At 38.6% G+C, this 14544-nt stretch overlaps 3 protein-coding genes across 3 annotated transcripts; 1 reads left to right on the forward strand and 2 right to left on the reverse strand.

Moving 5' to 3' along the window:
• Nucleotides 1-5178: 5178 nt before the first annotated feature.
• LOC144210448 (ubiquitin-conjugating enzyme E2 G1-like) lies at nucleotides 5179-8092 on the forward strand. Its single transcript, XM_077737133.1, has 6 exons — nucleotides 5179-5415; nucleotides 5711-5813; nucleotides 5919-6016; nucleotides 6509-6687; nucleotides 6758-6854; nucleotides 6931-8092. The coding sequence occupies exons 1-5, from the start codon at nucleotides 5373-5375 to the stop codon at nucleotides 6842-6844; spliced, it is 510 nt and encodes a 169-aa protein (XP_077593259.1). The 5' UTR covers nucleotides 5179-5372; the 3' UTR covers nucleotides 6845-6854; nucleotides 6931-8092.
• A 64-nt stretch (nucleotides 8093-8156) lies between these two features.
• arpc3 (actin related protein 2/3 complex, subunit 3) lies at nucleotides 8157-11141 on the reverse strand. Its single transcript, XM_077737132.1, has 7 exons — nucleotides 11009-11141; nucleotides 10622-10721; nucleotides 9826-9902; nucleotides 9558-9626; nucleotides 8854-8980; nucleotides 8606-8700; nucleotides 8157-8406 (listed from the first exon to the last, which is right to left on the reverse strand). Exons 1-7 carry the CDS (start codon nucleotides 11012-11014, stop codon nucleotides 8344-8346), a joined length of 537 nt encoding a protein of 178 aa, XP_077593258.1. The 5' UTR covers nucleotides 11015-11141; the 3' UTR covers nucleotides 8157-8343.
• A 25-nt stretch (nucleotides 11142-11166) lies between these two features.
• On the reverse strand, nucleotides 11167-14280 carry gpn3 (GPN-loop GTPase 3). The gene is made up of 8 exons (XM_077737131.1): nucleotides 14109-14280; nucleotides 13573-13681; nucleotides 13294-13461; nucleotides 12950-13074; nucleotides 12753-12868; nucleotides 12407-12503; nucleotides 11851-11979; nucleotides 11167-11695 (listed from the first exon to the last, which is right to left on the reverse strand). The coding sequence occupies exons 1-8, from the start codon at nucleotides 14154-14156 to the stop codon at nucleotides 11630-11632; spliced, it is 858 nt and encodes a 285-aa protein (XP_077593257.1). The 5' UTR covers nucleotides 14157-14280; the 3' UTR covers nucleotides 11167-11629.
• Nucleotides 14281-14544: the final 264 nt, after the last annotated feature.

Raw genomic sequence — 14544 nt, forward strand, 5'->3', positions numbered from 1 at the left:
GGTCCGGCCCGCTTAATCTTGAATTAAGCTGTATTCGACCACCAGACCAAAGGGAGTTTGACACCCCTGTACTTACTCCAAGATGTGTAGGCTCAAAAGCGCACTACCAATTAACCATATCAGGTAATGTGCATCTCTGTAATGAGAACTGGTGTGGTGTAGTGACACCTTATATTAGGTGTAGATAATTATTAGACAACTTTCTTTTCTTTTGGCAAAATGGGTCACCAGCAAAATTTGACAGGCTCTGAAAAGTCAAAAATAGTGAGATAGCTTCTAGATGGCTGCAGCACTATTAAAATTACCAAGCCTCTGATCATCGAACAATCAAGCATTTCATTCAAAAGAGTCAACATGGTTGGTTGCAAGAAGCGTGTGGAAAAACCAAGGTGCAAAATGCCTGTGAACTGAGAAAATTCGAGCGTTGCAGCTGTTAAGATGCCACTTGCCACCAGTTCTGCCATATTTCAGAGCTGTAACATCGATGGAATACCCAAAAGCACACCGTGTGCAATATTCAGAGACATGGTCAAGGTAAGAAAGGTTGAAAAACGACGACCTCAAAACAAAACACACAAGCTGAAACGTCAAGACTAGGCCAAGAAATATATAAAGACTGATTTTTCCAAGGTTTTATACACTGATAAAATGAAAGTGTCTTGATGGGCCATATGGACTTGCCTGTGGCTGGATGGGTAGAAGGCAGAGAGCTCCAATCCGACTCAGACGCTAGGAAGGGCGAGGTGGGGAATTGCTATGGGCTAATTGTTAGCACTAACTCGGTCGTGGATCGTAGTTGCTGGGAAGCAATTAAGGACAAGGAGTGCACTGACAAAACCTTTAATAAAACTTGGCAGTATATCAAAAAATTAACAAGGACTTAGAATCAAATAACAAAATCAAACTTGACGGGAAGACTTGGGGAAACGAGGAACATGGAACATAGCATGGTAACTTGACATGAAGCAAACAAAGCAGACAATCCGACAAAGACTGACAAACACAGGGTTTAAATAGACAGCCAATGGTTGATTACAAAGTACACACCTGATCACACAAGGAAAGGGAAACTAAGAAGGAGACAATAGGCGAAACACATAACACTAGTGTCATCAAAGATTAACTTGTAGGGGCTTTTCGGGTTAAAGATGGAGTCAAGATCAACTACCTGTCCTTCTGCCAGTTTCTTAAAGATACTTTCATCAAGCATTGGTACAGGAAGTCTGCATTCTTCAACAAAACCATGATTTTCATGTGGGACAATGCTCCATTACGTGCATCCAAGTACTCTACAACATAGATGGCAAGAAAGGGCCTGAAATTTCCCGAATACGGGACAAAAAGTTATCTAATCCAATCCAAAAGAAGAAAACTAGTGACATGGCCTCCTTATTCATCTGATCCGAACCCCAAAGAGAACTTGTGGTCCCTCATCAAATGTGAGATTTACAAGGAGGGAAAACAGTACGCCTCTCTGAACAGTGTCTGGGAGGCTGTGGTTGCTGCTGCACGCAATGCTGATTGTGAACAGATCAAAACACTGACAGAATCCATGGATGGTAGGCTTTTGAGTATCCTTGTGAAGTAAGGTGGCTATATTGGACACTGATTTGTTTTTGAATGTCAGAAATGTATATTTGTGAATGTTGGGCTATATATTAGTTTCCCTGATGAAAATATATATTTAAAATGGGTATATAATTGTAAATTGCAAAATAATTATTCCCAATAATAGTTAAAATCACAAAGATACACTCCAAAAATAACTAAAACAGCCCCACTCCAACCACCAAAAATATTCAATATATTAATGAGGTTTTTTTATTTGGTTAATTAAGAACATGGTTTTTGTTCAATAATATAATTACCATATTTTCTTGCATATTGACAGGTTGTTGCATGTTGACGTTTTATGCAAGATAAAAAAAAATCTAGAATTTCATTCAGAGACGTCCAAATACAGGAATTCTGAAAATGTTGCGGGTGTTTATTTAACAGGTACAAGTACAAGTGTGGAAAAACATTTTCATTAGCCATTTTTAAATTTAAACAGCGTTGTGCACAATGGCACGTTGAATTATTTGGTATTTTTTCCTGTGTCGCCACCTTGGGTTTACATTTCTCAGGGGTTTTCTCTGCTTCATCCCAAATACCAAACAACATAAGGTTAAATAGAAGACTATATTATGCACATGTGAATGAGTATGGGCGTGTGTCTATAGGTGCACTACATGTCTAACCTATAAAGCAGGGTTGGCAAACCAGTCCTTGTGGGCCACTGTGGGGTCAGGTTTTTGCTCCAACCGATCCAACACAGACGTTTTGACCAATGAGATTTCTGCAGAAAACAGGAAGCACCTGACTGCAATCCACTGGTTGACCTTTAAGACATCAGATTGGTGAAAACGTGTCCTCTTAATAGGTTGGAAGGGAAACCTGCACCCAATGCAGCCCTTTGTGGAATAGTTTGCCCACCCCTGCTATAAAAGAACACTTGCCTGCCATCTTCCTCCTCATATTGAAAAGCATAAAAATCGACTGCTTTCTGTTCAAAATCTGTTATAGGCTGCCACCTATTGAAAGCTTCTAACAATGCAGGATTAATTATAGCTACCATTCCTTTTTCTTAACATCAATGGACAAAGTAGAGTTAATCAGTTGCACTTAAAAACAGCAGTGGTATGTTGTCTTTTGCATTAAAATTCTGAGTATTCTGAGCACAAACTCAAACCAGGAAAAAAGAAGGATGTGTACCATTTTCCCTTCCCTTTGTTTGTTCTTGTGGAAAATAACCTGGTAATTCAGCACTCTCTTAACCAATCACAATAAAAAGTGTAACTGTATGACGCATATTTTGTTGGGGTTTTGGTGGTTGAGTGTATTTCCTTGGGTATTCTCTCAGTGTGATTGCATACGAGGTTCACCTGCTGTGTCTTTTCTGGCTCTCCTTACCCAGATGTTTGATATTATTATCCAAACCCTGTCTGTGTATTTAAACCCCGTGTTTTTGTGTGTCAGCATGGAGGTATTTTCTATATTTTGTTATGTCGCCCTTTGTCGGTGTGCGTCTCCCTGGTTTTCATCCTCCCCAGTGAAGATTGTCTCATCTCATTTTCTGAATAGCTTTATACTCATTAGGGTCGTGGGGGTGCTCTAGTCAATCCTAGCTGTCTCCGCAATTTAGTGTCCAACCAGTCGACCATGCATGTTTTTTTTGGAATGTAGGAGGAAAACAGTATACCCGGGGGAAACCCACGCAGGTCCAGAGAGAACATGCAAACTCCACACAGATGGACCGACCTGGACTTAAACCCAGGACCCCAGAGCTGTGAAGTCGAAGCGCTAATCACTCGCTCCACCGTGCCTTCCCATGGGTGTAATTGATTAATTTAAAAAGAAATACCACAATTTAAGGAATTCCCTTCATTAAACCAGCCTTCTGAATTGTGCATGACTTCTAAATTAGTGCCCAAACTTTCTATTCTAGCAAATTGTTTTATATTAAACACATGATGATTAATGGTGGGTACAAATGAACAACATTTAGTGACCTTTGAGGGAACCTTTCTTGAAGACGCTTAACCTTTTCTTTGAGAAAATTTCCTTCCCAGAATCTGTTGGAGGAATAACAATGCACTGAAGTGAGCTCATTGCCGCAGGAAGGAAGCCATCAAGTTCTTTGAAGAGTCAGAGGCTGTCATTTGTAGGCGAACTTTTGTTAAGATGCAAATGTGGGAAGTTTTTGCATTTACAGCTTTGTAAAGGTGAAATACAGTTTTGTGTTGTTTTTGCATTACAGAAAATTAAGAGAATACATTTGCTTTAGGGGTGGCATGTACGCATCACAGTTCTGAGATTAAGAGTTCAATCCCTGGTGGGTTCCGATCTTCCTTTACGGACGACCACACTTAGGGGCAATTGAGAGTGTTTAACCAGCCACCCTGCATGTTTTTTTGGAAGTGGAGGGGTTGGCGGAGTACTTGGAGAAAATCCATGCAATCCCGGGGAGATCATGCAAACTCCATACAGTCAGGGCTGATCTGGGATCGAACCCACACCCCCAAAACTGTGAGGCTGCTAACTACTGCCCCGCCCGAACATGAGACAGATAACGAATGCTTTCCCAGAAAGTTATGATTTTTGATATTTTTAATGTGCGGTTCCAATTTAACCATTGTGGTACCAAAACATTAACCTAATATACAATTGTCATCAAAGGAATTATATGTCGCTTTTCATGCCGTACTATACGTTGAGCATTCTTGGTATGTGCATGGCCTATTTACATCTATTTTTTTTAAATGTAATTGACCGGCCCAGCGGATGAATGGTTAGCGTGTCGGCCTCATAGTGAGGGACCTGGGTTCAAATCCAGGTCAGTCCACCGTCCACCTGTGTGGAGTTTGCATGTTCTCCCCGGGCCTGTGTGGGTTTTCTCCAGGTATTCTGGTTTCCTCCCACATTCCAAAGGCATGCATGTTAGGCTGATTGGACACTCTAAATTGCCCCTAGGTAAATGGATGTTTGTCTCCATGTGAGCTGTGATTGGCTGGCCACCATGGCAGGGTGTCCCCCCCACATCTGGCACCAAGTCAGCTGGGATTGGCTCCAACACCTCCCGCGACCCTCATGAGGATAAAGCGGTTCAGAAAATGAGATAAGATGAGAGAGACCCTAATTGACAACTGATTTTCTCCCTTTGCACGCTGGCAACTAGTTGGTAAGGTATGTCCAGAATAAACAAACGCTTGCAAATTGCAAACTCTTAACATTATATTAGGTGCCATTTGTGATGTATCCACTTAATATGTATTTGTGATAATTAATAGTAGATTAACAGCGCTCAAGTGCTGATTTAGACTGCTTGTGTTTAGAACAGGTTGTGCCTCCGAGAACCACGTGACCACCACTGCGTCGAGATCAGTGTCGCAACTCTCTTTCAACAAAGCTCTGTGAAATTAAAATCCACGTTACACTTCAAAACTTTTGATCCCGCGTTGTTTTTTAGGATTATTTTTTTGCCCGTAGGATGTATTAAAGGATGTAATTCAATAAATTTCTACTTTAGACTCATAAAGTATTTACCGTAGGGCTTCACTCACTGTTGTGTTATCCGGGTTCCGAAACAAGACCATTTTTTGGTGCCTGCAATCGAAGCTAAGGGCAAATTTTTCTCGCAGTTGGCTTCCGGTTAGCCCCCGCCCCCTCCTTTCCACTCGCTCGCGTGCGGCGTTTATCGGAGTACCAAGAAACGTGGATGTTGTTCCTCGTATTTGTGCCAAATGACTTACTTTTCGGCGTGTCTTGCTTGACATTCGTTTAAAAAATCACTTAAAATAGCAGAGTGATCAAGTCTTAGTGAGTGTACAAAAATGTCGGGTCAGTCGGCGTTGTTGCTCCGAAAACAATTAGCGGGTAAGTTAGCACTATAGGAACAGTTTAGTTTGTAGTCTCTTTAATGTTCAGTTGTATGTACACGTGAATTATTGGATTGAAATGCAATGTTCTTTAGAAAAAAATAATTGAATACTTGAATGGTAAGTGTGATCTTGTTAAATCTCCGGATGGCACGTGAAGTTCTACCCTGGACACTAGAACCAGAGAACGGATTCGAATGTTCGCGTTGTTATTACATACATACGTGGTTATTCGCCTTTGTCATGTTGACAACATAGCACGTTTCAGCAAATAAATGTGACTGACCTTTCAGATCTTAACAAGAACCCAGTGGAAGGCTTCTCAGCGGGTCTTGTAGATGACAATGACATCTTTCAGTGGGAAGTGGTCGTCATTGGCCCCCAGGATACACTATTGTAAGTCAAGATCAACCATCCTTTAATTCGCAACCTATAAGAAGTGCTTAATGTATTTTCCATTTTTTCGAATGATACTTCTGATATATTTTCTTTTTTTTCTAGTGAAGGAGGATTCTTCAAGGCTACTTTAAGCTTTCCCCAGGATTATCCCTTAAGACCTCCCAAAATGAAATTTGTCTCAGAAGTCTGGCATCCTAACGGTTTGTATTATTTAAAAGCCTACATGCACAACTTTCCTTTACATTTGGTAACAATACAGAATAGCAGAATGTCATAATTGTCAACCTCGGCCAATTGCGCCCTTTATTAGGCGATAATAAACTGTACAAAGGCAACGCAGCACATATTTACTTACATAGATCGCACTTAAAAGTCTATTTTCTTTCCCAAAATGAACCTGATGCCCATTCAGTCGGTGTGCCTTTGTATAAACTGGATTCAAGATTCAGTAGATGTCGCTGTATGATGCTGAGAGCTTGACTGTTAGGGTACATTGCTTGCTGACGCGCTATATTCATATAGTGAAAAGGCGGATGTGACACATGCTCAAAGCATGACAACATTAGCAATCAACGATCATGTATATAAGCCATACCCTTGATTCAGTCATTTTTCGGAGTTACAAAAACGGCTTAAATGCAAAAAAAAATGATTTTTCTGTTCATAAATGCAAATCTGTTTTTGGAGGACAGTTGCAAAAGATGGGGAGGTATGCATCTCCATTCTGCACGAACCAGGAGAAGACAAGTATGGCTACGAGAAGCCAGAGGAGCGCTGGTTGCCTATCCATACTGTTGAAACCATAATGATCAGCGTCATCTCCATGTTGGCCGACCCTAACGGCGACTCGCCCGCCAATGTCGATGCTGCAGTAAGTTCCTGTGTTTTTTTTAATTTTTTTTTTAAGTTTCATTATTAACTGTGTTGGCGGCCCTTTACAGAAAGAGTGGCGTGATGATCCAAAAGGAGTTTTCAAGAAAAAGGTTGCACGCTGTGTTCGGAAAAGTCAAGAGATGTCTTTTGACTGACATCTGCAATGTGAGTAAAAATTTGAAACGTGACCGAATGAACTGGACACAAATCATAAAATCCTATTTGGTTTGTATTGTTTTAGATGGCGGATTCAATAATTTTCTCAGTAGAAGTTGACCAGGAATGCAAAGGAGTCGACTCCAGGCCCATTAACCTGGAAGATGCAACCTCCACTCTGTACCCAATGGGATTTTCCCTATTTCTTTTGATCCATATAGGATCATTCAAATTGTAGCTTTTCTTTATATAAATGTATTTATTTTACAATCTGTACCAGTGAATAGTTTTTGGAGGTTACTTTATCTGCCATATGCCTACAGTGCCTAGAGACTATATTGTATAGTTTCAGTCCACATCTACACCATCATAGAGGTTATACAAAGTGTTCGATATACTTGGTTCCAAAGGCGTTTACAAATTGCAGTAAGCCAAGGCACATTTGGAAATTTGGAAATGGGAAGCACATGTTTCATCATCACAAGTGTAGTTTAACATCAAAAATTACAGTACAAAATAAACAATGACTTTAACTACATTATTGAAATGAGGAAATAATTTATTTTACATAAGAGTGGTTATGATGGAAAGTTTTACTTTATCATTTAGAATCACTTTGGAACTGTTTTAAAATCTTTAATGAAAGGGTTCAATGATAGTGAACAGTTGGGCCTTTATCTACCCATTCCTTCCACATGTTGTGATCTCAGAATATATCATTTATACTTAAAAAAAAAGATGGCTGATTTCTGTTTCCTTCGGTACACTGTCAAGAAATACCCAGTGTTTCTAAAATTAGCAAACGATGTAATGTAAAGAAATACCCAGCGAGGGTATCCTTAACCGATTGGGTTGTGGGTGACGATGTTGGCTAAATATATAAAGTATTTGAGTACCGTTGTAATGTAGACATCCTCTTGTCACCAACTAAGGAGTGGAGTGATAAGTTTGAAAAGATAGCATTGAGACACTGTTTACTTTCCTCATTAATGCTTTTTCGTCGGCAAAAATTTGTACTACACGATATGAAAAATAAAAGTATTTGGCAACCACATTTTAATTTCTCTTAAATTATTTTGTTTCTTAATACCAGAGTTCCCAATGTTTTGTGTCCTGTCATTGGTTTGCTTTTCTTTTTCACAAAAAAATAATGTAAATGTTCACTAAGATTGGCATATGAAAACATTTATGTTCATTCCTAAGCTATAAAAGTCATTTTTTTCAGAATAAACAAATAAAACTAGTAATATTGCGCATGTAAAATTATGTTCCCTTTGCCTTGTAGTACAATATAGTAGCAAACTCAGAATGTAATTTCCCAATGGCCATAATTTCTTTATTGAATTAAGCACCAGCTCAATTTAATGTCCACATTTACAACCCCTCTGAACTCTATTAAAAAAATTGCACCACAAAAAGCACAAATTGAACCATAAGAGAAAAAGCGTCCGCCAGGCAGGCATCGATGAAAATAGTGTACGCTGCCCTTTTTTTTTTTTTACTGTCCTGGAGCAGACAGACTCTTGTTCATGAACTGCTTCTTCACAAAACACATCCACCACTGTAACAACAACAACAAAAATCATAAGTTCAGAAAGTGTGCTTGCAACCTTATATATTTTGGGTATCAAATTGTGGCTCTCGTAAAATATTAATTCAGCTCAAGTTTGGTGCACGGGAAAAAAAGAGACAATCATATATCAAATGTGATCTACAAATGGGTTCAGAAATTTTCTTGGCTGTGTACACCGTAGACTCACCTTGCTCGGTTTATCTGTCTGGGGATCAAACACCCGTTCGCAGAGCCTCAAGCCGGTCTCCTGTCTAATCTGCTGGAGGTACAACCGCATTGTATCTAGGCAATATGGGAGAATACTGTCATTAGTTTACATTCATTGCAAAAAAATAAACAAGTTGCCTATCCCTTTCAGACCCATTAATAGTATTGCCAAAAATATATCGATTTGTTCTCTTCTGGGACAGTTTATACATCTCCTTTCAATCATACCTTCCTCCTGCCTGTTAGCGGGCTTGGCGTACATGGCGTTGAGCGGGAAACCGGGCTCTCCGGGAATAGGAAAGTTGGTGATTCCAAGAGTGTACATTTCCTTCTCCCCTTGCCCTCGAGAGCTGCACTGAAATGAGCCAAATGCAAGCATTAACTTATCGTATTTTTTCGCATATAAGCCGCACTCTTAAAATCGTTGATGTTTAAAATTTCTCACTTATAGGCCGCCCCCGATTCACAATTTTCACCTCATTATTCATGTTTTAACAGAGTACAATGAGGTTACTTTAAAGGGAAAATCATAAGAAAAACCATCACACATGGTATTTCTGAGGTACTGTATGAATCAAAAGCACATTATTATGGTCAATATCATAAGGAATTAATAGTTCAACCAGTAATGCTTGTTTTCTTAGTGCAAAACAGAAAATAACCAACAAATAGTAAATGTTACTTTGTCGATATCTACTGCTGAAAAAAAATAGAGCAAGTCTTGTGCGCATATAAGCCATACTTTTGATTTAGTCATCATTTTGAGTTACAAATACAGCTAACATGCAAGAAAATACAGTACATATAATGTATTAATCAAGTAAGTTGCAAGGCTGTAGAGTAAAAATTTACTTTTTAGAATTTGTATCATAGCAAAAACATAAAACCATTTCTTACCAAAAAGAAATAATTGGATATCATATAAGATTTACCTTTTGCAGCTTCTTTAGACATTCCGAGATGTAGAGAGTAATGTAAATCAGCGTCCTGTCTGCCTCATTCTGAATAAAGACAAAATCAGCATAATAGAAAAAAGGGGAATGCAATTCCCAACATTTGGAAACATCTATTCTAAGCGGTAACAAGGAACAAGCTAGGGCATGTAAAAGAATGAAGTGGGTTGTGTGCAATGTGCTGTTTCGTCCTTAAATATTCTGTCTGCCCTAAAAAACATAAAGGGAAACTATTGGAAGCTCTTACCTTGATCTCGTAGTTCTTGAAAAAAACGTTGGCCTTGAAATAATAGATCGCCTCATCAATTATGTCCGAATCTATGCCTGTAATGCATTAAAACATGCTCTACTACATATATTCCATATACACATACACCGGTATATTTAAATCATGTGTCAGAATAAATGGAAATCAGGCATCAGGTCACTTTTGGAACCCTAAGAAACAAGTTACAAGGCTACAAATAGTACTTTTAATATTTACATGATGTCAACAGTAAACTATAAAATGGTTATTAGTTACCATTTGAAGATTTTTTTTTAATTTTCAGGTCAAATGATCATTTGCCTTGGATTACCACTTCATGTCATAAATTTCACCAGTTTATTTGCTATAAAAAATATTTCTCAAACGCGATTTGGGTGTAGATTGCAACTTTAACCCAGGTCTAATTGGCCCACAGCAAATGGTAAAAATGGTTGCTTGTCTCGTTGTGCCCTGCGATTGGCTGGCCACCAAATCAGGGTGTCCCCCTCAGCTGGGATCGGCTCCAGCACCCCCCACGACCTTAGTGAGGATAAATCAGTTCAGAAAAAGGGGGGAAAAGATAAATCTCTTTAGATAACTGATTAGAAAAGTTAAGTATATAAATTGCAGGTAGATATTAACAAAAGAAATGTGTGTTTTGGAATAAAACAATAAATTATGAGGTCGATACTGGGCTAACCCTCAATATCAGGTGACTCGAATGCAAAATATATTTGACCAAGACAACCCTAACAACTACATTAATATACACTATGTAAAAGAGATGTAGACTCACCGTCTCCTCTCGCCGGCCCCTTAAATTGTGTTTTAAGGGGCAGTAAAGCCATGTTCCCAACCGTCCTGGTGTTAACCTCCTGCATAGTTGAGTGATACGCCTGACAAGAGAGGTGTAACACAACTGCTGACATGTCCCAAAATCACAACGACAATTAAGCTCTCCAGCCATAAATCACTCGGCTACCATACATATCCAAACTTTAGCGTTAACATTTTGACATTAGATGCCGACGTCATTTCTTCTTTTGAAGCAAATGCTACCCCAGTTAGCCGATAGTGCTGACATTAAAGCGACCGCACCTAAAACTGTTATTTGGAGTCCCTCGACAGATACCGGACGACAGAAGGTTTGGACTGAGCTAAAAAATAATTAGGACGCACTTACCGGCATATTGGGTGGCGAATTATTAATTGGATCGTTCGAACACAAATGCTAGATCCGTAAGATGCTGCTTCCGCCTTCTTTTGAAACAGGAAGAGGAAACATTGCACTTTGTAACATGCTCGCTAGGGGGCGTCCTAACAATGTACACAAGACGATAGTGCAGTTTGTTTATTTATTTATTCATTTTTTTTTACAAAAAAATAGTATACACGTGATTTCAACAAAAAAGTCATGGTTTAATTTAAAAAAAAAAAAAACACGATAAATATAAAGACAATGACCAAAGAAATCCTCAACTCATTCACTGCCATTGGTGACAAGGACATTTTTTAATTGGGATGGCCGACGTCAAATCATCATGTTTCAATGGCAATGAAAGTGATAGACGTTCTATCCATTCAATTCTAGCCAATGGGTTACTTTATTTAACAGTCAATCTTATCTAGGTGTAGGAATATTGTATGTATTTTCTTTATTTGAGTGCTGTGAGGGTTAAGGTGTCACCATTATGCATGGTCAATCTTCTTTTATATAACATCCTTGGTTCATCTATCACTGTCAATGGCAGCCAACGTGTTAATCATTGGGGCTTTTAGATGACTATAGTCATGGAAATATTTCTCAACTTTCCACTTGGGCTTGGAAAAACTCATCATAATTCATGTCATCAGTATCTTCACCGGTTTCCTGCAAAAAGGGAAAGAATGAAAGATTTATTGGATGCGTAGGTTCCCCGTCTATGATGCCATGTTTTTCAAAGTTTGATGCAGTCAATCGAGAAATTGTTTGTCAAAATATACGAAAGTTTAAGCCTTATGTCAATTCACTCATTGGTTTAGTACCTTAGGTTCCTTGACTTCCAAATCCTCTCCGTACTGTATAGAGAAATCAATATGCTGAAGTACTATGTTGATCCCTTCCTCGTCAGTGCGATCAAAAGGCAAAAATCTCACCAAACTGTAGTCATCGATCTGTAAATAGAAATAATCGATGAATAACTAAGGCAAGAATACTGAATAAGACAGTCAATAAGTTATTTTGTCATTGTCATCCTCATTAAGAATTGCTGTATTTTCTCGCATGTTGAACGTCTTTGGCTACTTGCGCCTTGCCAGTTAGCACACGTTTAAGAACCGGTAAAAGGTAAGATGGCAGGCACAAGTAACGAGTTTTTTTCACGTTTTATGCTTAGCGCTTATCTTTTCTCTATTTTGAAATTAAATTATTTCAAAATACGGTATGGGTTGTTTGTTATTCAAGGTTTTTTTCTTCTTTTTTACAGTTAATGCTTTCATTGACATTGTCTAAGCATGTAAATACAGGAAATTAATACCATTTCCCAAGAATTGAAGTACTAATTCTGGTGTTAAAAAAATGCAATTGCAGATAAAACATTACCAGTTCACAAATCGCTTTGGTCAGCTTCTTGAACTTTTTACTTCTGATGGCGTCAGAGCTATCCTCCATCATGGAGTACATGTCAGGGTCGAGGTACCTTGGCAAAACAGAACACAATGGTTTGTAAAATACCTATAAATAAATTGACTCAACATTTATGGATTTGACGACTTCACACTGAGACTAATTACAAGAAGTAAATACAGTGCTTCTTAAAAAATGATCGCGACCTATTCAAGCTAATTGTTATGTTTATTGCTATAGTAAATACTTCTAAAGACAAGTATTGCCCAAAACGGACACGTGCACTCTCTGCCACGATATGAGGAAAAAAACTTAAGATTACTGTTCAATTTCTTTCTTGGCTTTTGGACTGAGCAGATCCATTTTTGTCATGATGTTAACTTGGGAAACCTCTAATGACACCATGGCACTCAGGGCTGCCATGACTCCTGAAATGAACTGTGATCAGAAGAAATGGCCTTTATTTTCACACAAAGAACACATATAAGAAGTATGCAACTATAAAAATTAAAATAAAACCTTAAAAGACTCGACCATAAACTGGGAATCGACCAGGAACACTCCGCACACCCGGAACTCCCACTGTTGCAACTGTTCCACCAGCTGCCTCATGATGGGTAGGTGAGTATACAACTCAATCTGACCTGGAAAAGACAAAACTCTTCATTTTAAAAGGAGGAAGACTATGGAAAAATACTTTTTAGGGATGTGTCAAACGTATATTTTTGAATGAGAGTTGAGTCGCTTAAATTTGTGAATCTGCCGATACCGAGTCCCAATTTGATACCTCAGAAATGTGTACAGGATGGAAAAATGGCACATCCAAATAAATAAACGTGTGTTATATCTTCCTTAATCTTCACCTGGGCAGTCAAAAAGGATGTAGTCATCTTCAACGTGACCCAGGGCTTCCTCCAGCCAGTCAAAATTGTTGGAAAAGTATTCCATGCAGAAGACCAGACCTCCATTAGGACCAAATCTAAGAGACGGATCCTCCATCACGTCATCAACCTGAATGAGTTCACGGATGTCTGACAAAACATACACCATAACGACAATTTTACTATAAAATCACATATGTTTAACAAATTAAGTGTGTCTACATGGGGCAGTTTTGGTGACTGTTAGTCGATCTAACTTACCTGCCATTACAGGATAGTCAAAATGCTCAGCTGCAGGGTCGAGATTGACCACTTGGACAGAACGGTTCAAAGACTCAAAATGCTGGATCATTGTAGCGCAGTAGGTGCTCTTTAACGTATAACAAAACAAACATTTCAAAGATAGTTAATTTACATCTGAAACTTGGAAAAATACAATTTTAAAATCACATTTTCCATATTTCTTTTCATTCTACAAGGCTCACAGAACCATTGACATTCCCTTGATTCAAAATTCCAAATATAAATGTTCTAGGTGTAATTTTTTCAAAGTAATCAACATTAATCCCACTTTGAATTTAGTAATGGTGGCTCCACCATGTTGCCAAAACAAACAAAACTTTATACAACCAACTTGCTCTGAGGATAGTTTCAACATATGCCACAAGACGACATGCAACGAATTCTGTTTTCACAAGTGCCCACTTCTAGTGCTAAGAGGCTGAAGCTATGATACGATGCAATCTCGACTACAAGCATTAAATGAGCATTTAGCCATGAATTTTCAAATAACTTACCTTACCACTACCCGCAGGGCCCATTACTATCTGTGCAAATCGTGGCATTTTAACGCTGAACAATAAAAACTAAATTGTTTATATAAATTTATCTCGCTGTTGGAAAGAACAACATTTTCGGTGACAACCGGACGACGGATACTTCCTCGCGCGCCCATGATACGAAATGAAAAGTGCTTCAATGGTAGACTACTGCCACCTTGTGGTAAAATAGTTCCCGAACTGCGCTGTAGTTATGATCAGAGATGTTCAAGAAATAAGATACTTGCGTAAAGCAAATAAAGCGGAGTTTTAAAGCGTCCTGCAACTTTCATTTTATTGTATTTTTTGTATTATTGCAGGTGCTACACAAACATATGTTTTAATTTAAAAAAATAAATACAAATAATTAGCGTTTGGTGAGTTTGTTTCGACACATTGGCCACGCCCATTATCT

Source organism: Stigmatopora nigra, chromosome 17 (assembly GCF_051989575.1).
Source record: "Stigmatopora nigra isolate UIUO_SnigA chromosome 17, RoL_Snig_1.1, whole genome shotgun sequence".
Classification (NCBI taxonomy): domain Eukaryota; kingdom Metazoa; phylum Chordata; class Actinopteri; order Syngnathiformes; family Syngnathidae; genus Stigmatopora; species Stigmatopora nigra.

Excerpts from the sequence above, each read along its gene's own strand:
- arpc3 (XM_077737132.1), bottom strand. Across the intron at positions 8,981-9,557 it reads GTCTAAAGAAGCTGCAAAAG|TGCAGCTCTCGAGGGCAAGG; the intron begins GTAAATCTTATA and ends GGCTCATTTCAG. Across the intron at positions 8,701-8,853 it reads CGCTAACAGGCAGGAGGAAG|ATACAATGCGGTTGTACCTC; the intron begins GTATGATTGAAA and ends CATATTGCCTAG.
- gpn3 (XM_077737131.1), bottom strand. The coding sequence starts at position 14,156 with ATGCCACGATTTGCACAGATAGTAATGGGCCCTGCGGGTAGTGGTAAG. Across the intron at positions 13,682-14,108 it reads GCCCTGCGGGTAGTGGTAAG|AGCACCTACTGCGCTACAAT; the intron begins GTAAGTTATTTG and ends TATACGTTAAAG. Across the intron at positions 13,075-13,293 it reads CATCCTTTTTGACTGCCCAG|GTCAGATTGAGTTGTATACT; the intron begins GTGAAGATTAAG and ends TGTCTTTTCCAG.
- LOC144210448 (XM_077737133.1), top strand. The coding sequence starts at position 5,373 with ATGTCGGGTCAGTCGGCGTTGTTGCTCCGAAAACAATTAGCGG. Across the intron at positions 6,017-6,508 it reads AGAAGTCTGGCATCCTAACG|TTGCAAAAGATGGGGAGGTA; the intron begins GTTTGTATTATT and ends TTTGGAGGACAG. Across the intron at positions 6,688-6,757 it reads CCGCCAATGTCGATGCTGCA|AAAGAGTGGCGTGATGATCC; the intron begins GTAAGTTCCTGT and ends GGCCCTTTACAG.